Here is a 22,189-nt window from a genome sequence, read left to right as displayed (position 1 = left end):
AAGTATCCAGGGTTACCTATGTGAACATGCCCAATGGGCTGACAGAAGTTGCTCACATCGCATGAGGATTTCCTTTTTTTTTCCTTTTTTTCCCCCGGCCTTCACGTCATTATGCAACGTCAACGATGGATCAAACAAATTGTTATCAAGGGCGCATCGAAAACGGTAAAGATTGTTTTATAGCGGGGGATAGATATCCAGGCGTTATCGAGGTTTTGCTTTTCCTTTTCTCCTTTCTCGCTTTCTCCATTGGAGACTTCGACAGGACAATACAAGAACTCCATGCTTGATGCTGGACCGTCTTCACCATATTGTATACGTTCCATGTACATGCGATGCATTCTCCATGAGAAGCTGGTTGACTCATTACCGGCCCATCCAACCGCCATCCACAACCAAGGTATGGCCGCTGACATAGGCGCTGGCGCGGCTGGCAAGATAGACGGTGGTGCCCTTGAAGTCCTCGGGCGTCCCCCACCGGCCAGCGGGGATTCGGGCGCTGATGCTGGCGAGACGCTCCTTGTCGTTCAGGAGGGCAGTGTTCATCTCGGTCTCGATGTAGCCGGGGGCGATGGCGTTGACGGTTATGCCACGTGAGGTCCACTCGTTGGCGAAGCTCTTGGTAAGCTGGGCCACGGCGCCCTTGGAGGCGGCGTAGGCGGGGACGGTAAAGCCGCCCTGGAAGGAAAGGAGGGAGGCGTAGTTGATGATGCTGCCGCGGCGGCCGGTGACGGGGGAGGGTTCTAGGGTGAGCATGTGGGCACCGACATCGCGGGTGATGGTGAAGACGGAGTTGAGGTTGACTTGGATGACCTGGCGAGGGGGGAGGGTGGTGAATTAGTACGGCGGGACTTGTTCGTATTGCCGGGATTGAAGAAAGGGTAACGGGGCCGTATTGATTTACCTCGTTGAAATCGGAATCGGGAAACTTCTCGGCCGGGTGACGTCTCTGAATGCCGGCGCAGTTCACGAGGATGCGAATTTGGTGACCATCGCCCAGGACCTTGGGGACGAGTGAGGCGACACTTTCGGGGGAACTGAGGTCGGCTGTGTAGATCTGAGACTTGCGACCTAGTTTCTGGATGGCATCGCGGGTAGCCGTCGCGGATTCGTCTCTCTAGTCGGCATTTGTTCAGTCAGTGCATTTATTTCTCCCCAAGGACGAAATAACCCAGCGGTAGAACTTAGAAGTGAGGTAGGGTTGCCAACGAACCTGAACGAGCAAGACGTCGGCTCCAGCTTCAGCGAGGGCGATGGCGACAACCTGACCGATTCCACGGGTGCCGCCTGTCACCAAGGCGGTTTGGCCCTCGAGAGAGAATAACGATGAAGCCATGGTAGGAAAATAGCACTTTGTCTCCCGAATGAGAGTAGGCGAACGACTGGAAGACCGGTACGATGGGATGAAGTAGTTGTTGAGATGCTAGACGAAATTTCGTGAATAATACCGTCCAAAATAGAATCGAAGCACCACTTCCAACTTCAATGATGATGCAACAAGGGGATTCTTCGAGGTTTTTGATTCACAATCTCTCAAAACATAAGCCTCGAGACGACAATTTCCCCATAACAAACATCTAGAACCTACATTAACGCGCCTTCTGTTCGGTGGGGGAGACTGACCAGACCGAGTTAGAATACTGTGTTCGATTATTCGTACAAATTGGGCTGTTGGGCTGAAGCTATCCATTAACATCAACCCAGCGGCCATTGGCTTATGGTTACCTTGAGTGTTACATTCGGCTATGCCGCAGTCGTGCCATAGACGACGGACAGTTGAACTGAAATACGAGTCTAGTTGATCTCACTTGGATCCTAAGAGCAGAGTGAGCACGAATAAGGCCCAAGGTCCAGCCCCTCGCTGTCTCGACTTGGAGGGGTAGTGGGGCGGGTTGATAGGTGCGGGGTACCTCGGAGTGACGTAGTTCAGCGCTAAGGCTCAACCGCAGGTACTAGGTACCATACGTGGGGGATCTAGCGCGTACCCGTCCGCTCGTCCACCACTAATAATTAGGGGTTAGTTCCTCAATCTACTAATCTCCTAACCCTTCTCCTGGCAATCCTTCCCACTCGTTGTTCATGTTAACAGGGGGAACTCGACTCATGTTTGACGACGCAGGCAACGGATCTTCGGAGAAATTGACTTAATTAGGTCACAAGTCGCCAAACAAAGTGCCCTTGCTATGGGAACGGTCCTGGGCCGATGCTTCTCTCGTCACGATATTGATAGATGACTCCTTATCTCTGCCGGCATATTGCACTCTACCTTGTCCTCTCCCAGCTCGCAGTGAGCTATGCCGAAGGGGTTTGCAGCCGGTAATCCATCAACTAGTATTCACGGTCAAGACCGAGTGCGACAGCCCTGCGACTGATTGCTGCTTACCATCGGACGTCGAAGTTCAATGCCTTGACCGTTAAAAGTACGTCGAGATAGATACCATGGCAGACACGACAGTCCAAGCCTCCGTCCTCCACGGAGCTAAAGATCTTCGACTTGTATGTTCCAAATCGTTGCCCTCGCCGCTCTGCCTACCGGCCCCTAGGCTTAATACAATCTGACTCAACGCCTCCCAATCCAGGAGGAACGGGCCCTCGCAGCCCCATCAGCCGGCGAAGTTCAGGTCGCCGTCCGCGCCACTGGGCTCTGCGGCTCCGACCTGCACTATTACTCCCACTTCCGCAACGGCGACATCCTCGTTCGCGAGCCCCTGACTCTGGGCCATGAATCCGCCGGCGTCGTCACCGCCATCGGACCCGGCGTCTCCACCCTCGCCGTTGGAGACCGCGTCGCCCTAGAAGTCGGCCAGCCCTGCGAATCCTGCGACCTCTGCGTAGAGGGCCGTTACAACATCTGCCCCGCCATGAAGTTCCGGAGCTCCGCCAAGGCCTTCCCCCACGCCCAGGGCACTCTCCAGGACAAAGTGAACCACCCGGCCAAGTGGTGTCACAAGTATGTTACGATCCAGCCCGATACAATTCGACATTTCGTTGCCGCTGACTCTCCCCAGGCTCCCAGACAACGTCTCCCTCGAACTCGGCGCCATCGTAGAACCCCTGTCGGTAGCCATGCACGCTTACGACCGCGCCCGTCTGCCGGATAACGCGACCGTTCTCGTACTCGGTGCCGGCGCCATCGGCCTACTTTGTGCCGCCGTCCTCAGGGCCACCGGACACAGAGTCGTCATAGCCGATATCCAACAAGACCGCGTCCGCTTCGCCACAGATAATGGCTTCGCCCACGCTGGCGTCGTCGTGCCCGCCCGGCGGCCTGCCTCCATTGAGGACAAGCTCGCTTACGCCCAGGAGGTTGCCGAAGTGGTCAAGGCGGCCCAAATACAAGGAAAGGCTGCAGGGCAGGTGAATGCCACTTTTGAATGCACCGGTGTCGAAATGTGCATGCAGACTGCGATATACGTGCGTTTCTACTTTTTCCCTAGCATGCCTGCTTTTCTTCCCTTTGTCTATTATCTGAGGTACTAGGCATTTGCTGACGGCGAGACATGATTGTTACAGTCTACGCGGCCCGGGGGCAAGATCCTCATCATCGGGATGGGGACCCCTATCCAAACCCTGCCCGTGTCGGCCGCTGCGCTCCGGGAGGTTGATCTCGTCGGAGTATTTCGTTACGCCAATTCGTACGCGAGAGCCATCGATCTCATTGCCCAGCGACCTACCGACCTGCCTCCCCTGGGGAAGCTCGTCACTCACAGGTTCTCCGGTTTGGGGCGCATTCGGGATGCCTTTGATATGGCTGGAAAGGTGAAGGACGAGTCTGACAATTTGGTTATAAAGGTAGTGGTAGACATGGAGCCCGAATCCATGAAGTCGCAATGAGTACTGGATTTGACAGTCCGAACGAGTCCATTTTGCACGTTGTTTTGAATGAGCTACTCGACATATTAGCCGTCTACAATGTTCTTGCCTACGAAACAAGGAAACAGCCCGGAAACTGGATCCATTGATTCTTGTGCGCTTCTACGGTATGTGGCATATGACATGCGTTGTGCTATGGACAGAACATTCATAACTCCTACAAACCAACATTTCCCTACGACTTGTCCGGGAAACCAAAGTCAACGTTGAATGCAGGGTAGACATAACGCTTGAGCTCCTTCTTGGCAACCAGGTCGGCCGAGTAATCGGTTAGCAATTTGGTATCCTCGGCGTCGAGGGCAACAGTCTGCAGGTTGGCCTTGATTCGGTCTGGGGAGGTGGACTTGGCGAGAACAGTGCTGCCACGGGTCTCTGTGTTTCAAATACGTGTTAGAATTCTCCCGGGGAAAGACAAATGGTGGGTTGGACGCACGGTGGTAGCTTAGAAGGATGGTACTTGGCGAGACGCTGTGCTTCTGGGCGATCTTGACAACGGGCTCGGCAGTGAAGAGAGGACCTCCCGTGCTGCCAAAGGGGCTGTAGGCCATGACATGGATGCCCTTCTCCTTGCAGAGCTCGACGATCTCGTCTTGCGGCAAGCTGGGGTGGTTCTCGATCTGATTAACGGCAGGGATGACTTTGGGATTGGACGCGAAGAGCTGCTCAAGGTAGCGCTTGCTGTACTGTGTCCGAAAAGAAGGGCATCGCGTTAGTCCCGGGGCAAGAAGAGGAGGAAGACACATCTGAAAGTGAGATATGGTCTTACGTTGCAAACACCAATAGCCTTGACCTTGCCAGTGTCGAGGAGTTTCTCCATGGACTTCCAGGTATCGGTATGCGAGTGGCTGTGGATGATGTCCCGCGAGCCGTCGGGGAGAGTAGGGAACCTGTCATGGTTACCCTCCGAGTTCATGGCCACGGGCCAGTGCTATAGTGTTGTCAGTTGAAGCTCTATGGCCTGAACCCGCCCCCGCCCGTCGGCCCATCTTCTGAGAACACGGCAGGACAAATGTCAGGCGACAAAAGGAGACGGCCGCGGGAAAGGGGAGAAAGAGAGGCATACAACTAGGAACAGATCAACATAATCCAAGCCCAACGCCTTGAGACTCTTCTCGAGGCCGAGCTTGACCCGTTCGTCGCTGGTCTGATAGGTACACCACAGCTTGGTGACGACAAAGACATCCTCGCGCTTGACACCGTTGTTGAAGGCCTCGCGCAGGCCCTCGCCGACCTCCTCCTCGTTGGCGTAGCAGTAGGCGCCGTCGATCAGCTTGTATCCGTTCTGGAGCGCGAAGGAGACGGCCGTCTTGACCTTGCCTGGCTCGCCCTGCCAAGTGCCTGGGGACGGGGGTGGGAGACCGTGTTAGCTTGTGTTTTGACTCGGGAGGGTGTCTATCTAGATCTCTTCGCCATCAAGGTGATGGGCACTCGAGGCATACCGAGACCAAGGGCGGGGATCTCCTGCCCGGTATTGAGCTTGTACGTCTTATCCGCCATTTTTTCTTGCTGTGATCGAGTTGAGGCTGTTTCTTCCAGTACAGGACCTTCGAGGCGGGGATAATGGACAGTAGAGTGTAAGGGGGATGGATAAGAGTCAAAACAGCGGGTTTCGTGGTGATGCTACAAGTTGGAATTTTTCAAAACTAGGTAGATATGCTCGACACAACGTAGGAACCGTCTATTATAAATAATTAAACTTTGGCTTCCCAGTTCATCCGTGACATAAGAAACCGTTCAGATCCAGGAATGGAAACGAGCGTCTTCTCCAACCTTTATGAATGAATGGTGGCTGCAGTTCGTCCAGGGTGCCCCTCGTCAATTAGGCAGAAGAGCCCGTAGAAGCATCGCAGACGGATATATCAAGATCCAACCGCACATTATTACTGCATTTCTACCCCTGACCCCCCACTGAGCTCTTGAGATCTCGGATCATGGGGAGGAAATGGAGCGAATGGCGGGGTATAACGGGGGAGAGGGGCTCGTGGGTTGGCTCACAAAGCTCCGGCAACCCACCCCCACTACAGCTGTCCGTCATCGCCCCAGAAATGCTCGACTCCTGATTCATGGAGAAAATGAGCCCTGTTCCGGACCGCAGTTCGGACAATTCTCCGCCGAGACTCACTATATCTCGTAAGATAACCCGATGTCCTGCATAAGGTACCTGCCATGCGCTGGCCCCTCCTGACGGCATGTTAGGTACTCGTTACGTACCTAGGTATCAACGAAGCCATTCGAGTGGACTTGAAACATTGCTATTCTGCCAGTGTACCTTCCGGAGTGACGTATAATGGCATGTGGCTTCGGTCGACACTTATCCCGCCATGTATATCAGCCCTGGCAATGCTCTCACTCAACCATCTACACCGATGCCACAAATATTACGCTCGGGGCAGGTCAGAAAGATGAGCTCAGATTCTAAACTCGCGGACTTACCAACATTCGCGTCCAATGCACGTCGTACTGTACCCTCATGCTGGCATCCAAAGACGAAAGGAAAATAAATAAATCCTGAATATAGCTGATGCCAGCCCGTCTTGATAACAAAACTGCAGACGTGTCAAGTCTGTCTCGTCTATAAGAGAAACTCGCCGCCCTCCAACGAACCACGGTTTTGTCCTGCCGCTACAAAAGAACCGAATTTCGGGAACGACCCTACTGCGCTCTAGCCAGCTATGAGGACCCAGAGTCTGATAGGCGTGTTAGCGAACGAACGTGGTGGCTCCAAACGACCGACAGGTATGTGAGTGGGATGATCTTACAGGAAGAATATCATAAGAACGCCAAACATTTCTGTAATAAAATGGTTAGTGGCCCATCCTTGATCGGAGACATTCGTGTCTTGGGGATGGCCGGTCAGAACTTACTTGCAATCAGCCACCGATTCCCTGATACGCGGCCCCAGTACTTGAGAAGCTCTGCAGACATGGTCAGTAAAAGTCGCGTTTGTCACGTATGTCGGTAGTAGCGCGTACCTCTTTGCGCACCCTCGACGTTGTCGACGACATCCTCCGTGTTGGCGTCAATCCTCTGGATCATCTCGCTCTGCTCCGATACCATGGTCGCTAGCTGTCCGAAGATGCTGCCAAGCTCGCCAATTGTCTTCTCGATGGCTTCGATGGCGTCCCCTCTCTGCTGAATGTATGCGTTCTGCGGCTGCGCCTCCTCCATCATGAGTAGCTGCTGGTCGCTCGACGGGTTCAGCGACAGCAAATCCGACCCCGGAGACGGCGTCGCCCTGCCGGGCGTTCCGTACAAAGGCGAAGCCGACTTTGGTAGTGGTGCCTGCGCGTGCTGTGACACGGACGAGATGAAGTTGTCTGTCCTCGACTTGGAGGCCTGGATGTTCTTGGTGCGTTCCTCCAACACGTCCTTGAAATTGGCCGACACGTCCGTCAGCTTGCCCTGCAGTAGGAATACCACGTTCTTGTTGTGTTCCCCCTCCTGGTCCACCTTGGGATGTTGCTGCCTGGTCAACGCCTGGAGCTGCGAAATTTGCTGGTTGATCGAAGAGAGGTCTTGCTTGATGATGAAGGTGAGCTCGTTGATCTCTACGGGTCTGTCGTCGAACAGCGTCCTTCGTTTAGCCACTATCACGCCGGGTGCAAGTCAGTACCATGAAACGGGGAGGCCGAAGCGGGGGACGTAAGGAATAACAAGACTCGTACGTGTGGCTAATTTCTCGAGTTTGCCCATCGTCGCCGAAATGCTCCTCCCAATCTGTGCGGCCTGGCGGGCAAAGTCAGACCGCCTACGGGTGCCGTCCCCATTTGCGGCCGCTTTTTGTGAGTCGCTCAATAGGGATCTCCTTTGCGCGCCGACTTTGCTGGAGGCCTGCCGACGTTGGGCCTGCGTCAGGACCGACTTGAACTCGGCCGTCCTGTCCTGTATCGATGCCACCGCCATTTGGATACGTAGTTATGTTGACGCTGAAATTAGATGGAAGTCGGTGATGTGGATGTACGGGTGCGATCCGGATCAGGCGGCCAGCGCGCGGGCGTTTGAGAGGCGGCTGTTCAATCGAGCAGACAGACGAGTCGAGGTGTGTTCGGGTAGAGGAGAGATATGTTGATCGGAAAAGTGTCTCAGGTGATACGGTGGAAGCGGATTTCGTAGCTGTGATTTCGGCGGCGCGACAATATAGCTTCGTCGGTTGGTATTAGGTGTTCGGTAGAGTAATTAATTGAACGCGGAGGAAGACTGTATGAGCGTTGGCCAGGTTTGACGGCTCGGACGAAAGAAAATGTGTATCTGTCAACTGAAAAGGAGCAACAAACGAAATGGTCGATGCAGAGAGAAGTAGACTGTACGAATATGAGTCTGGCCAGTTGAGGATGGTTGAGGCCGGGGAACGGAGAAATGATGAATCTGGCAATCTGGATACTTGGCCAGGCTGGTCAACTGGAGGTTGATGGATAAAGCGTTGATTATTCCGCATTCCTAGCCGCAAGCGGTTCAGTTCTGGAATGCGATCCGTGTTACCTAATCCGTGATTGTTCCGTTCCTGCAGGTTGATGGCCAGTCGCATAATTCTGATAATTCACCAGTACTAGATATGAATTTAGCGGGCGTCCAGTTAAGCCGCGTGGCAGTGTCTGTGCAAAGGGGCTTATGTAAGAGTGTCTCATCGCGACATCGACGCGACATGTCATATTCGTACTTGCGCCTGTGCCTGTGACCAACCTTATTATTGAGAAGGGGCTTGAGCTTCTTGACGGAATCGGCAGTTTTTGGTTGCTTGAAATAAGTCAAGGCTGGGCATACGAAGCATCTTGTTCCCAACAACCATCAAAATCCTTATTGATCATTTGCATTTCACTTCTGGTCCCCATATAATTATATCTACTCAAGGCTTCCGAACCCTCGAGCCTGGGAATAAGCGAGTCCGACTCGAGATTCACACGAAGGTGCTTTCACTGGAATCAACCGACTGGTTCTACTGGCTTTTGTTCGTTCGCCTCTCGCTCGAAAAAACGACGCCTACTGCCTGCGTGGACCTCTTGTCGGGAGTCTCTCGGGCGGAAGAATCTGGGACGACCCAACTATTGTTTCTCTCTCTTTGGGTGCATCGTAAGTTCTCTACCGCCTGGCCTCCCTTGAAAGCCCCTCTCTATCTGGAATAAACCTCTCCAGTTCATACATACATACCCCTGCCTCCATCACTACGATTAGTTTCACTCCTCGGATCGTCTCTCAGTCGATCCAGATTACAGCCCCTCTCATAGCCCCGCATCGATGTCCTCCGATATCTCAGCAACCGCCTATACATCACTCTTTATGATCATTTTTGATCTGCTTCACAATGGCTAACTTGCCCAAGCCCTCTGACCGCAAACAAGCCAAGACGGCCGGGTCGAAGGGCAAGGGAAAGGGAAGACGGGGGAAAAGAAGACACAAGGGACAGCCTAGTCCTTCGGATTCCCTGTCGGGTTCTGTGTCGACACCGGCTTCTGCGCCAGACCATTCTGCAGGCCCATCTTTGGGCCCTGGTCCGTCTAGTGCCATGTCCCAACGTAACCGGAGTAGCCGCGGTTCCAACCGAAACAATGGAGGCGGTCATGGTGAGGAGATACAGTTGTGGGACATGATCAAAGGACAGATCCACGAAGTGGTCAGCGGCATCAATGCAGACAATGACAATCTGCGCGAGCTCCTCAAGTACGATAAGAAGGCCGCCGCTGCCTCCAAAGACGACACGGGCCCGTCTGCCAGCGACCTGAGCAAGATGGAGCAGCTATGCCGCGCCGGCGTCAAGATGTCGGAGAACAACTCGAATACGATCCGGGCGGCCATCGAACAGCTGACGCTGCTCAAGGCAGTCCAGCAGGCCAACCATAAGGAGGCCGAGGCACTTGCTGGGCCGGCCTCAACGTCCCGCAGTGGCGGGTCTCGGACCCGCGAAACCGCAGCTGCTTCCGCCGCCGCCGCCGCCGCCGCGGCGTCACTGTACGATTTCGACGGTGCGGGCGACTCCCCGGTCCCGAGTCCGATGGGCGGGTCGACTCGCGGCAAGCACGGGGACCGAGGTAGCAACCGCGACAGCATCCCTCCCAAAGCCGATAGCGTCGAGCCGCAGGGATCCACAGGAAGTGGGACGGCCGGGTCGACCTCCGGGGCTGCGGGGCAGGGTGCCGCAGCTGGCTCCGGGGCATCGGGGGCGTCACGCGGCAGGATCTCCTTCTCCAAGGGCGACAAGGTGGCGTTCAAACGTAAGAAGGAGGAGCCGCAGCAGGGAGAGGCGCCGTACGACTGGATCCTGGGCGAAGTGGTCGGTGTGATTGGGGAAGGGAAGAGCCGACGCTACAAGTGCCTGGACGTGGAGCCGGAGGACCCGAGCAAGCACAAGGAGTTCAAGACGTTCGCGTCCAACATGATCCCAATCCCCCCCGAAGGGCAGACGGACTTGCCTGCACCCGAGCCAGGTAAGATGGTGCTCGCACTGTACCCGCAGACAACGGCTTTCTACGCGGCAGATGTTGTTGGGACCGAGCCGGACGGGGTCACGGTCAACCTCAAGTTCCACGGGGAGAACGATTTGTCGACAACACATCAGGTAGAGCGACGCTACGTCTTGGAGTATCGCCCGTAAGGTGACGGGGGCGGGGCACGAAATCATCTTTTCTCTCCCGTTGTTAGGCTCTTGGGACGAAGCGGACGGGCATGGCGTTTTTTTTTTTTTTTTTTTTTTTTCGTCTTTGGGAACAGAATCACCAGCTGGCGCTTTACCTCTGGTGTCCTATTTGGTATAATTCGCATGGGACTGATCCTCGGACGTTCTTCGCCGAGAATGTTAAGGCGCAAAGCAGCGAATGTACGTTGTATGTTGAATACGAATAAGCCTCCAAGCATCCGTAGGATAGGTACTTACCTAGGCAGAGAATCATTTATCTAGGGCCCATCTCGTATTGCTGCAAGCCTTGATTTGATACGCAATGATTATAACGTCTGGGAATGCCGACCTAGGTAGGTAGTTGGAAGTAGACGGGTGTTACTTCTCGTATGCTGCAGGTACGTTGTACACTACTTCATATTCCGTACTTCGTACACGATGTACACTGTATTGTACAGATGTACGTTGTACCTCACCTCACTTAAGGGGCATGCGGGCGGTCTTGGCGTTTGAACCCCTGACCCACTAAACGTTTGTCAGGTACGTACCCGAAAGGTCACAGGTTTTGCCAGGAAGCAAAGCGAAGAAATGAACCCCTGACACGCACGCGCCTCCGCGTCGTCAAGGTTGGTTGTCCTTCTCCCCTGACCCTTCGTCCCTTCAATCCCCGTCGGATCGTCCACCTCGTAATTCGCCTAATTAACTCCTAATTACCAACAAACTGGTGGTCCTGTCGAAGCAATCAATCAGGGGAGGATACTCTTGAGCCGCCTCGTCAGTTTGCAGTGTCGTTTTGCCCAACTTGGTCAACTTTTTTTATATTCTATTTTTTCTTTCTTCTCCTTACCATCTGGACGACGATAATCGACTACATCCCTTCTTTTACCTGCACCGATTTTACAACATTTACGTGTCTTGTCCTGTGGGATCACGAGGTATTCTTTACTCATTCCCTTGGCGACCCGAACTCTAATCAACGCGAATCATTCGACTAACCCTCATCGGATGCCTAGAGCCAAATCCCCCGTCTCCTTATCTACCGAACCAGTGTATCCCAGCCTTATCCATCCTTTGCGCACTCTCCATCGCATTCTTCCATCAGACTCTTCCGCAATTGAAGGCAGGAATAAACAAAATCGAAGAAACAAAAATTAGTGGAAGCTCTATTATTCGTCGCACATTCACGACACGCATTTACGACACGCATTCTTCTACCAGTAGCCGATTTCAACCTTTGTCACAATGGGTGGTCAACTGTCCAAGATGATGGGCAAGATCTTCGGATCTAAGGAGATGCGCCTGCTCATGCTCGGACTCGACGCCGCCGGCAAGACCACCATCCTCTACAAGCTCAAGCTCGGCCAGGACGTCACCACAATCCCCACAGTCGGCTTCAACGTCGAGACGGTTACCTACAAGAATGTCAAGTTCAATGTCTGGGATGTCGGTGGTCAGGACAAGATTCGTCCTCTCTGGAGGCACTACTTTAGCGGTACGAATGCTCTTCTCTCAACGACTATCACTTCGTCTTGTCAAGGACAGACAAAAGCCGAATGGCGATAGGACAGATGTACAAGGGTTCCTCAATCTCGCTCAGGACGCTAACATAGTGGTGTAGGCACCCACGGTCTTATCTTTGTCATCGACTCGTCAGACCGTGCGCGCATTGAGGAAGCCAGGTCAGAACTGCACCGCATCATCAACGACCGCGAGATGAAGGACAGCTTGTTGCTCGTCTTCGCCAACAAGCAGGATCTCCAGGATGGTTAGTTCGAGTTGACTCTTCTCCCCTCGTTTCCGCCATGCGAAGTAAGGTGGACCAAGCTGACCCGAGACAAAACGACGACAGCCATGAAACCCCAGGAGGTCACCGAGGCGCTTCAGCTCTCCAAGCTAAAAGACAAGGTCTGGTACGTGGTACCCAGCTGCGCCACCACCGGCGAGGGTCTTCTTGAAGGCCTCGCTTGGATTTCCAACAACGTCAAGGCGCCGCCAGCGCCAGCTGCCAAGAAGTAGAGTGATACGAATCGCTCTGGGGACGTATTCACGATCACCGATGATCAATCAACATGGGACGACGATGAACCGAGAAGAGCATCCAGCTTCAGTGGCGTGCTCATCGTCCTTGCTTCTCAACTTGCCGTGTGCCATCCCCACAGCCAGCTCTTTGATCGATGCGTCTCAACCTCTCGACCAGGATCCACGGGATAGATATGTCAGTCTAACAACAAAAACCCGATGAAGATATCTCCACTATCTGCTTGGAGCTCAGTGGGACTGGGAGATGAACAAATGAACAAGGTGGCATCCAGGCTTACTGCCGCTAGGAGGCTTGGATGTTATGTGGCACACTGGCAGGGACATTCTGCTGCTTTTCGACCGTGGCGAGGCGTATCTGGGAATAGGGACTGAAAAAGGGGTACTTACATATCCCAATTCCTGGGACCCTCTGTTTTGGTGCTGCTGCGGCCTACCCGGCCATATGACTGACTCTGTTAAGGGTACGGAGGAGTGAGCGTCAGCTGGAGTGGCCGGAAGTGTAATATGCGTGATGGGTAGAGATTGGGCGGTGACAAGTCCACGGCTTGTCGAATTTGCATTTCCCTCGGTTATCTCTTGTTTATCTCTTCTCGTTTCTTCTCCTTTCTTTCACCATGAATACCCGAGCATTGCTTTTACCCGTATACATTACGACTTGCAAGCCCAAGTACTAATCAGAGAACACCTGGTTGATGACAACACGTCTGAATTTACGGTATCATGATCATGTGTCAGTGTCTGTCATTCGCCCTTCTCTCTGAATAATAGGAAGACAAGGAAATAAGACAGGGCGTGCGAAGAACGACGGTCATCCCTCTGACCTCGCGTGCCCTCGGTGTGGTTATTCCAGACACTGCCAACGCCATGCTTCAACTCAAGAATTCCCATCCCCTGATTATTTCTCTTTCTCGACATTCGTTATTCATGGCGAGTATCCATCCTGACTCACGCCGCTCGGACAGGCAGCCCAGGAGCTGACCAGCAGCAAGGAGACCACTGTCGGCAAAGTCGCATGGCGAGTCCACGCTCTTGGACGAAAGGAAAGAAAGGAAGAAAGAACTAGAAAAAAGGCGAGGAATCTCATATCCAAATCCAGTGACCCGACGGTCTTTCAAAGTCGACAAGAGAGGGGAAGCGATGGGAGAAAACCCCAGGCGACGACAATCCCAGCGACGACCAAGACTTTTGTCGTGCCGGCGACGGGGTCGGAGTGGAGTCCCCGCCCCGGCGGCGCGGCGGCCACGGAGATGAGAGGGCGGTGCCACCCACAGTGCGTGGTGGTGGGGTACGTCGCGCACGAATAGTACGTGACCTGCGTGAGGCCGTGTTCACTTAGGTCGGCCGTCGGACGGGGTGCGGCGGCCGGGTCGGCGGGGATGAGGGTGTCGTAGTCGGGAGGACCGTTGGCGTTGGTCGGAGGTGGAGGGGGCGGAGGGGTGATGGCGGGGACGAGGGAAACCGCTTCTTCTATTACGGTGCGTGCTTCTACTTCTGCGGCTGGGACAATAGCCGCTGCGATGGCGGGGCCAGGCTGAGGTGGTGGAACCGAGGATGGCTCGGGTGAATGAACGATGGCCGGGTGGGTTGGCGCTGCGGTTGGTGTTGGTGTCGTTGGGAGCGCCGTGGTTGTCGTTGTGAGAACTGCGAGGGAGGAGACGAGAATACGGAGGAGACGACGGTTTCGAGACATTGTGGGGGTCTCTTGGAAGGCACGTTGGTTGTCTTCTAGGTTAAACTTCCCTCTCTGATCGGGAGCACAGGATAATATAGGTGTTTACGAAGGACAAAACGACGAGTTACGAGTTATATATACGGTCAACTGAGCTGATGTTCGGGGGCCATATCCTCCGTAGGGAGTTGGGAAGTAAGGAGAAAAAGATGGAAGCCACGACAAAGATAGGGTAGACGATATAAAGGGACGAGATGTATAGTTGGTAGTTCATCTTAGAGACAGATGGAGGAGGGAGAATACCCCCATCCCTACCCTCCAGACGTTGAGCTCGTTGAAGCGACCATTTTTCCATGAATCATAGATGGCGCGGGGAAGGAGGGGAGAACTGAGGTAGTGATGGACACCAGACAGAATCTGGACAAGGCCAACCAAAAGGTGTATTAGCTAGACTCTATTGCCAGAGAAGGTTGATAGGACAATGGGAAAACGTCGGACGAAGCCCAAGTAGAGTCTATATGAGTGGTGTAGAAGGTTCGAGTGATGGCAGGGTGAAGAGTGACCCATGTCTGTCGGAAATGGTGCAAGGGAGAAAGACCAAGGTCTGGATAAGGATAATGGAGGTCGTCCATGTTGTCGATCCGGTGTCTTACGCGAGGGAACCCGATTGGATACCCAACGTCATGCAGGTTACACGTGGAGAAGTGGAGACGACCTGCCGTGGCCATTCATTGGACTTCCATCGAGCCCATTCCAAAACAATCCAAAGGGACAAGGTGCCAGACTGACTGTTGTTCATTTACTCCAATACTCCCATCTGTACCGTACTTCCTTCATGGCTAAACGCATGGTCGGGTATCGTAGCAACAAATAGACGCCGCCGCCCTCAAATCTCCCACCCAGTGCTGTTCGCACGCCGACGAGACGAAGCCACTGCGCCCTGCGACGCAGGAGGGGCAGGCATAGACTTCCTACTATTTGCCCGGCGTCCCGCTGTTTTTTGCTTGGCCGGCATGCTCACCGCACGCGTCGTTCCCTGCTTCCTCTTATTTTTCTTCTGCACCCATCCACCCCCCCGAGGTAGGCTACCCTCTGTGTAGTCACCGTCAATGTCGTCCTCCGCGTAGTCTTCAAAGACCTCGGGTTCCGACGAACTGCCCGACGAGAGCGTCACCACCTGCGACCCTGGTGGTATCTGGAACCCGGAACTTTGTCGCGACCTTGTACGACCCTGCGTCCCCGAGAATAGCTCAAGCTTGATGCTGTGGGGAGGACTACTCGATAACGACTTGGCAGGTTGCGACGCATTAGGGAAAAGCTGTTTCTTCGTCGGTCCGGGCGAGTCATCTCCTTCCTCCCCGCCATCTGCATCGTCGTCCTCGTCCATCTCGTCAATACGCCGCATAGCTTCCTCGTACTCCTTGTCTTGCTGAGAGCCCACGTTATTCCGCACTTTCGAAACAGACTCGAGAGAGCCGCCCTTCACGGGGCTTTGCGTGCTTTTGGATGTCGGAGCCGTGGCCCAGACTTCGTCGATCGAAGGGAACGGCGACGACTCGAGGCCACCCGGAGATGACCTGCTGGGAGTCTTGGGAAGATGCTCCGCCTTGGGCGTCATGTCCGGCGAACCGATATCTTCTCCTGTTTCCTCGAACGGCATCGGTGAAGTATTACCCAAATCGATGCTAAACGCCGGGTCGGGCTGCCGGCCACTGCGGGTGCTGCTAGCCTGAGATGGTACGATGCCCTTGTTTTGGGAAGGAAGCTCCGTGTCTGCCTCATGCGTATCGCCGTCATGTTGATGCTGCTGTTGTTCCGTGTCCTCTTTCACACCTGAACCACCTTGCACACCGTCCCTATGACCTGTATCAATATAATCATAAGTTGTGCCAGGGCCTGGGCGGGGCCCTTGGGGAGGAAGTTCCGACGTATCTGCCTCGTCATCCCCATCTTCGCCATGCTGCTGCTGCTGCTGCTTCGCCATGTCCTCTTCCACCTCCATATCGTCCGGCTCACCATCCCTATAACCTGTATCGATATCGTCAAAGGCAGTGAGGACATGGTGGTTGCCAGGCCCTGGGCGGGACCCCTGTTCGTCGCTGTTCACCACCATCGACATTTCCTCGTACTGGTGAGACAAACTACTGTCATCGGGTCCTGCGCTGGAAGGGCTTGAAGTTAACGCGTCGGTGCGTTCGACAGGAGACGACGATCTGAACGGATCATCCTCTTGTTGTGAAGCAGCGGTGTCGTCGGCCGCGTCTCCTCCTGTCCCGCGTCTACCCCAAGGATCGTCATCAGCCTCCTCGGAAACACGCTCGCATATCGCTGGGGACCCACTTGCGTTGGTGCCCGTGGCCCCGTCTCCCGTGAGATCCTGGTCTTGGTAGGTGTCAGGCACGATGCTCTCGGTCTCGCTTCGAGTCTTCTTGCCCTGCTCTTCACTGGGTGCTCCGTAGTCTCTGAGGGGCTGTTGGACGATCTTGGGCTCGTTCAACTCAGAGTACTCCTTGTCCCGATACCCGTCATCGACCTCATTTTCTTCGTCTTCATCCATGTCAGGTACCTCGAATCGACCATACACGCGCTCGCCGGTGGCCTCGTCGTACACCTTCTCATTCTGATCGATTCCCCTATCCCTCTTGGCGAGGAGTAGGCGCAGTCGGGTACCGTCCTCGTCCTCAACCCTGACCACAACGGCCACGACGTCGGCGAGCTGCGGTTGCCAACTGGTGGCAGAGGAGAGCAGCCATTCCTTCCAGGTGATTACCATACCAGGCTTGGCATCTCCTAGTTGGAGAGCTGGTAATGTCGAGAGGTCTGGCGGAAGTGTGGGTAGGTCGTCAATGTCAGACATCTGACTTTCACCTGCGAACGCTGACTGCACGAGACCATCTTCTTTTCCTTCTCCTTCTTCACCGGCGTCGTCCGCGATGTCGTATCTAATGACCGTGTCGTCGTATTCGGTTTCATCGTGCTGCTCGTCTGCAGTGTTTGGTTCGTCAAGGTCGTTAGCCACCTTTTGCTTCTTCCCAGCCGCAGACCCATTCTTCTGTTCTTGACAGAAATGAGTAGAGTTCCTCTGTGCCCGTTTCCGCTTGCCTCCCCTGCCATTCTTGTTGGGTCCGGAATGATAATAATTTCCATATTGCTGCTGGGGATCCCATCGCTGCACGAAAGGGAATGGTGGTTCCGAGAGTTCTATGCCTTCATCGCAACATTCAACGGCGCGATAGTTGATCTTCTCTCGCCATGCCTCTGGATCCTCTTCGCCGTGCTCATCTCTTGCTGTGGCGTCCACTTGAGCGGATTCTGTATTACTCGAAATGCGCGTGTTCGCGTGCGGCCGAACGTCCTTCATCAAGTCCTTTCGCAGTTTATCTTCCTCTGCCTTGGATTTGGGATTCCGAAGGCCCAAGGCACCGAAGAGCATCCGGCGACCAGCGCCCATGTCCACCTTCATGCGATTCCGCCCGGCAGGTGACGCCTCATCGCCTTTGCCCCTGGCCGCTTGTTGAGTGGTGTCCTGTGGCGCCTGAGCAATGGCAGAATGGGAAACCGGTTGTTGGTCTTGTTGAGCTCGCTCCGAGTTGGTCGGCTCGTCGACTTCCATCATAGCTAAAAGAGCTTGCTTCCTGGCAAGGAATTCCGCTTCCTTCTGCTGCTTTTCCTGTTGCGATTCTAAAGGGACGTCAGACGGAGCCGCCCCTACTGTGTCTTGTCCTCGCCCGTCGGTCGACTTTTGGGTGGCAGTGTTGGTCTCCTGAGTCCCCGATGCAAACCGCTTGGCCAGTCTCCGTCGCAAGTTTCTTCGCTGGGTTTTGCGCAAACCTTTTCCGGGAGCAGTGGTGGGTTGGCCGCTCGCCATGGTATCTTCTGCGGCCGTTGACACAGGTGGAAGGCTTGGAGCCTGCATTGTAGTCGACTTGCTAGTAACCTCCTCAGGTTCTGAGCCAGAGCTTGTATCCGTATCATCCTCGTCTTCTTCACTGCCGTCGCTACTCTCGTCGCTCTCCTCGCTGCTGTCGTCACTGCTCCCCTCGCTGCTGTCATCGCTGCTGTCGTCGCTGCTGTCGTCGCTGCTGTCGTCGCTGCTCTCGCTGCTTTCTTCGCCGCTAGTGCTCCCGTCAGAGGAGCGTCCGGAAAGATGAGACGCTGCAGAGAGCTTGTATCCTTTCCGTCTCGGTTTCCGCACGACTGTGTCGTCGTCATCGGTCGAGTCCGAGAGTGAAGATGAAGATAAAGACGAGACCGCAGAGGAGATTGAGGATGGAGAAAGTGCATCTGATCCATGGTCAAGGTCTTGTGTCGGCTTAAACGTGAAATCATTATCTGTGTCGTAGTCCGGACTGGAATTAGGCTGGGAGACCTCGGGGCCAATTTGACTTGAATGAGGCTGACGCTTATCGACGCCTTCACCCATATCTGACTTCGGAATGGAACCTGTGCCTGAACTCGAGGAAGATATTGACGATGAGCTCTCTTCGTCACTCGCTTCTTCCCTGTTGTCCTGCCGGGAATCATTCATTTTCGCAGGTCGTGTGGCTGATGTAGGCCTTCTGGTGGCGCTCAGACCATACGTCTCTTTGGCAGCCAAGGGCCTTGTCGAGCCACTGTGGGTGACGGACAATTGATGGTCGAGCATGTTCTCAAAAGTCATGGAAGCTTTATAAGTCGCACGGAGCTGACGGTATGCTCTCTTGATGTCCTTGCCGTGGTTGATAACTGCTTCCTCGCACAAAGAAACAGGCGCGGTTGGGAAAGCGACTCGCAAAATGGCAATCTTATCGAGAGCGTCCAAGTCCAGCAGTGGCCGCACCGGAGAGGAGGGAGCATGCACAATCCTCGAGGTTTCCAAGTGGTCGTCCATGTAGTAGCTCTCACCAGTGATGCCATCACCTAGCGCCGCATTTTCTTCACGAATGTCGTGTAGCTCGCCGAGCAGGTCCTCTTGGTCGACATCTAGATCAGCATCACCGTCTGAATCGTCGTCCATACCGGGGCTAAATTCATCGTCCTCCGCCTCTGCGTCCTCTTGGTCTCCTTGGCCCCGTTCCCAATGATCCCTTTCGTGATCGTCATGATTGCCAAAATCTGCGTCATCAGAATCCACGGCAAGTCTAACACGCTTTGAAGAACGCCGCATCGTGCCGGTGCGCCCTGAGGAGGTCGACATTCTGGGAAATTCTAGCAAGAGTGGAGATTCTGCATTATTCGCATCCTGGCTCGGCTCGTCTTCGTCGTCTTCGTCGCCTTCGCCGTAAAGCATTCTCGCACGTTTTCGAGGAGGGAGGGAAACAGGGGGACGATCGCGTGGCGGTCTAAGCCAAGGCCGGCCAAAGGCTACGCCGTCGACGAGATGTTTGCCATCGGAAGTGATCTGATGTCGGCCGCTGAGGCGTCGGCGCTTGAGGTCGTCGGTGAGAAGCGAGCGGATACTAGAGCCAGACCGCCCGTCAGCAAGCTGGATCAGAGGGACATGGGGACAAATGTGGGCGAGGGAGGCTGGTGAGAAGGTAGGAACGTACATGACCTGATCATCATTCTTTAGTACCTTGGGCACTGGCTGGAAATGAAGGCATTCAAAGGTTGATCCATCGGAAGCTCTCAGCTCGACGGCGTAGTCTTCGAGACCCCATTCGTTGCTCTCGAGGGGGATGGCCTCGTTCACTTGGCTGACAAGCTTGGAGATGGTAAAGTCGGGGTCGGCGGGCGCGGTCCAGACGAGCTTGACCTCGGGAAGGCCATGGCGGCGTACGACCAGCCGTAGCCGCAGCTCGCTTTCGGACATAGTGACGAGTTGGACTGGTTATTGACCTTTGAGGCAGAGCCGAGGCGGAACGTCTTGTCAGGTCATGAGTTGATGTGAAGAGAGATACGCGTTGTCGGGGGGTTGGCGAGAAAGAAGTAGAATGAAGTAATTATTATGCGATGCAGTAAAGATCCGGATCGTCACGTCGTAGCCACGAATGGGACACGTCAGGAATTGTAGTCCATGTGTGTACGACGTATTAGAGAAGGTGTCTGCGGAAGCAGGTTGGGAAATTTCAAGTGGAGAGACGGTTAGTGTGGTATATTTGCAGTAGGTCCAACGCGTGGAGTCGCGTGCAACTGCCCACGGCGAAGCTGCTCGCTTCTGAAGCGCATGATTACGTACCTAGGTACACATATGGATACCTAACTTCGAAAGTACTCAGTACCTACATGACATGTATTACGCGGGCGGTATCTACGAATACACCTTACTAAGTACTCCTACTCCACTAAATTATCGCGTGAATACCCTCATGTTTCATGTACCTAATGAGGTACGAATATCTGATAGCGATGAGGTATAGGTCTTCGCCGAAGATACCTACGTTATAAAGACCTATTTAGCAAGCATACATACATACATGCATTTAGCTATACCAAGCTACTTCGCCTTCAGAAGTAGACCTAGCCGAGATATAGACCTCGCTGTTGCTAAAGTATTGATATGGGTAACGGGACGCTTCTCAGGTAGCGATGCAGTCCGATTTCATTTCGCGGCACATGACGCGGCTGCTTTGTGGTCAGATACGCTGCCAATACACCTGGGTGTCTCTTTCGACGAGATAGAACTCCCCGAAGAAACCAGTTCTTGATAGTACGATGCAGCCGTCAGTGGACTCAATCGCGTCGCTGGCCTCCTCATATATGGGGAGAGTAGTCGAGGTTTCCCCTGGGCCGCTCCGTATGTTAGCTGTGAATCAGGCAACTTGGAGACTACAAAGTCCCTTTGGCACGAAGTACATCGCCTTAAAAGTCCTGGACGCCCGTCTCCCCCGTCTTCACGGCACGGGGATACTCTTCATCGTCTTCAGGCTCGCTAGCCCACCTCGGCTCCTCCTCCTCAAACCACGCGTCCTCGGCGTCCCGCCGTTCCAGGACATCGTATCTGTCGTCCAAGTCGACGGCATCGTAATGAAAGTCATCGTCCTGCCCGTGGACGAACCTGTCCGTGAGGAACTCGATCCACCTGCTCGTCGCCTCCTCCTTAGAGTGGGGAGTGGGGATATCGGGATCAAAGGCGCTGCTGGCACGGTTCGGCCGCGCATTAGATTCTACGACGTCTGCACTGTCCGAAGAGGGTGCCACGTCGCCCTGACCCGGACCTGTATCGTCCGATGCGCCGGCAAGTTCAGCTAGCCTCGCCTCTCCCCGGAGGAGACCTGCTTCGAGGACGCCGGAGTAGCCTTTGCGTTTGCCCTCGGTCTCCCGTTCGGCAGGCGTCTGAAACGTGCGAATCAGAGAGTCATAGAGCAGAGGAGCTGTAGGAAGAGTGTGAGGACCTATATCGCTTTGATGCGGTTCCCAACGTAATGTTTCCTACCGGCTAGTTCATGTTCGGCATTGTCAAAATACTCAGGGCGCTGTTCGAGGTAGGCAAGCCGACGATTGCGCTTGCGAATCTCTCTGACAGCACCCGGTGACCTTGGCGGTCTAGGAGCTGGTCTGTCGAAGGATACGGATGCGGGCGCGGATGCGGGTGCGGACGCTGTGAACACGCCATTGCCCATGTCGTGATTCTCATCATGTGATATGACAGAAGGCATTGTAGAAATCGTCTCCCCTTGGCCTCTCTCAATAGGTGTGTAATATAGGATGTGGCAATAGCATAGACGCAATGCCCAGATGAGTAGAGATACACCGAATGGCTGCTACTTATCTTCTTCTGTCACTTACGATGTTGGAATAACAATGAGAGAAGGAATCCAGATACCGACATCGAGTGGGTGGAATAATGAAGCTTACATGATACCCGATAATTCTTTGCACTATATTTGTCATAAAGCAAGTAACCCGGTTCAATTCCTTGTCGAACCGTTAACGGAATATTGATATTCCGCAATTGTTGATCCACTTCATGTACCTAGACTTTGGAACGCGTCGAGCAATGAAGGCCATAGTAGCTAGTCGAAAATTTCCCATCGCCTGACGGAGCTCATCGACTCCAGCTCCATCAGCTTCATCAACTC

At 54.3% G+C, this 22,189-nt stretch overlaps 9 protein-coding genes across 9 annotated transcripts; 3 read left to right on the top strand and 6 right to left on the bottom strand.

Moving 5' to 3' along the window:
* Positions 1 to 366: 366 nt before the first annotated feature.
* Positions 367 to 1,336, bottom strand: ACRALDRAFT_2100927 (uncharacterized protein; the record flags this gene model as incomplete). The annotated part of the gene is made up of 3 exons (XM_071023032.1): positions 367 to 813; positions 905 to 1,117; positions 1,214 to 1,336. The coding sequence occupies 3 exons, from the start codon at positions 1,334 to 1,336 to the stop codon at positions 367 to 369; spliced, it is 783 nt and encodes a 260-aa protein (XP_070877402.1).
* Positions 1,337 to 2,439: 1,103 nt separating this feature from the next.
* Positions 2,440 to 3,834, top strand: ACRALDRAFT_1029784 (uncharacterized protein; the record flags this gene model as incomplete). The annotated part of the gene is made up of 4 exons (XM_071014880.1): positions 2,440 to 2,496; positions 2,580 to 2,950; positions 3,009 to 3,414; positions 3,514 to 3,834. 4 exons carry the CDS (start codon positions 2,440 to 2,442, stop codon positions 3,832 to 3,834), a joined length of 1,155 nt encoding a protein of 384 aa, XP_070877401.1.
* Positions 3,835 to 4,048: 214 nt separating this feature from the next.
* On the bottom strand, positions 4,049 to 5,370 carry ACRALDRAFT_2100206 (uncharacterized protein; the record flags this gene model as incomplete). Its single annotated transcript, XM_071023002.1, has 5 exons — positions 4,049 to 4,245; positions 4,307 to 4,556; positions 4,640 to 4,801; positions 4,937 to 5,211; positions 5,313 to 5,370. 5 exons carry the CDS (start codon positions 5,368 to 5,370, stop codon positions 4,049 to 4,051), a joined length of 942 nt encoding a protein of 313 aa, XP_070877400.1.
* A 1,258-nt stretch (positions 5,371 to 6,628) lies between these two features.
* Positions 6,629 to 7,776, bottom strand: ACRALDRAFT_1029953 (uncharacterized protein; the record flags this gene model as incomplete). The annotated part of the gene is made up of 4 exons (XM_071014883.1): positions 6,629 to 6,663; positions 6,738 to 6,788; positions 6,846 to 7,460; positions 7,539 to 7,776. The coding sequence occupies 4 exons, from the start codon at positions 7,774 to 7,776 to the stop codon at positions 6,629 to 6,631; spliced, it is 939 nt and encodes a 312-aa protein (XP_070877399.1).
* Positions 7,777 to 8,602: 826 nt separating this feature from the next.
* Positions 8,603 to 10,535, top strand: ACRALDRAFT_1074999 (uncharacterized protein). Its single transcript, XM_071018309.1, has 2 exons — positions 8,603 to 8,940; positions 9,191 to 10,535. Exon 2 carries the CDS (start codon positions 9,374 to 9,376, stop codon positions 10,457 to 10,459), a length of 1,086 nt encoding a protein of 361 aa, XP_070877398.1. The 5' UTR covers positions 8,603 to 8,940; positions 9,191 to 9,373; the 3' UTR covers positions 10,460 to 10,535.
* A 669-nt stretch (positions 10,536 to 11,204) lies between these two features.
* On the top strand, positions 11,205 to 13,257 carry ACRALDRAFT_1074998 (uncharacterized protein). The gene is made up of 4 exons (XM_071018308.1): positions 11,205 to 11,415; positions 11,494 to 11,972; positions 12,099 to 12,245; positions 12,330 to 13,257. Exons 2-4 carry the CDS (start codon positions 11,723 to 11,725, stop codon positions 12,494 to 12,496), a joined length of 564 nt encoding a protein of 187 aa, XP_070877397.1. The 5' UTR covers positions 11,205 to 11,415; positions 11,494 to 11,722; the 3' UTR covers positions 12,497 to 13,257.
* A 374-nt stretch (positions 13,258 to 13,631) lies between these two features.
* On the bottom strand, positions 13,632 to 14,669 carry ACRALDRAFT_1080233 (uncharacterized protein; the record flags this gene model as incomplete). Its single annotated transcript, XM_071018989.1, has 1 exon — positions 13,632 to 14,669. The coding sequence occupies exon 1, from the start codon at positions 14,208 to 14,210 to the stop codon at positions 13,632 to 13,634; it is 579 nt and encodes a 192-aa protein (XP_070877396.1). The 5' UTR covers positions 14,211 to 14,669.
* Positions 14,670 to 15,075: 406 nt separating this feature from the next.
* Positions 15,076 to 17,640, bottom strand: ACRALDRAFT_1061574 (uncharacterized protein; the record flags this gene model as incomplete). Its single annotated transcript, XM_071016449.1, has 2 exons — positions 15,076 to 15,554; positions 15,588 to 17,640. 2 exons carry the CDS (start codon positions 17,638 to 17,640, stop codon positions 15,076 to 15,078), a joined length of 2,532 nt encoding a protein of 843 aa, XP_070877395.1.
* A 2,906-nt stretch (positions 17,641 to 20,546) lies between these two features.
* On the bottom strand, positions 20,547 to 21,912 carry ACRALDRAFT_1061572 (uncharacterized protein). Its single transcript, XM_071016448.1, has 2 exons — positions 21,544 to 21,912; positions 20,547 to 21,481 (listed from the first exon to the last, which is right to left on the bottom strand). Exons 1-2 carry the CDS (start codon positions 21,728 to 21,730, stop codon positions 20,970 to 20,972), a joined length of 699 nt encoding a protein of 232 aa, XP_070877394.1. The 5' UTR covers positions 21,731 to 21,912; the 3' UTR covers positions 20,547 to 20,969.
* Positions 21,913 to 22,189: the final 277 nt, after the last annotated feature.

The sequence above is a fragment of the Sodiomyces alcalophilus genome, assembly GCF_042370955.1.
Source record: "Sodiomyces alcalophilus JCM 7366 unplaced genomic scaffold ACRALscaffold_2, whole genome shotgun sequence".
In the NCBI taxonomy this organism is placed as follows: Eukaryota; Fungi; Ascomycota; class Sordariomycetes; order Glomerellales; family Plectosphaerellaceae; genus Sodiomyces; species Sodiomyces alcalophilus.
Note: the sequence above shows the minus strand (reverse complement) of the source record. Positions and strands in the feature narration are given on the sequence as shown.

Excerpts from the sequence above, each read along its gene's own strand:
- ACRALDRAFT_1074998 (XM_071018308.1), top strand. The coding sequence starts at position 11,723 with ATGGGTGGTCAACTGTCCAAGATGATGGGCAAGATCTTCGGATCTAAG. Across the intron at positions 11,973-12,098 it reads CTGGAGGCACTACTTTAGCG|GCACCCACGGTCTTATCTTT; the intron begins GTACGAATGCTC and ends ATAGTGGTGTAG. Across the intron at positions 12,246-12,329 it reads CAAGCAGGATCTCCAGGATG|CCATGAAACCCCAGGAGGTC; the intron begins GTTAGTTCGAGT and ends AAACGACGACAG.
- ACRALDRAFT_1061572 (XM_071016448.1), bottom strand. The coding sequence starts at position 21,730 with ATGGGCAATGGCGTGTTCACAGCGTCCGCACCCGCATCCGCGCCCGCA. Across the intron at positions 21,482-21,543 it reads TGCCGAACATGAACTAGCCG|CTCCTCTGCTCTATGACTCT; the intron begins GTAGGAAACATT and ends CTCTTCCTACAG.
- ACRALDRAFT_1074999 (XM_071018309.1), top strand. The coding sequence starts at position 9,374 with ATGTCCCAACGTAACCGGAGTAGCCGCGGTTCCAACCGAAACAATGGA.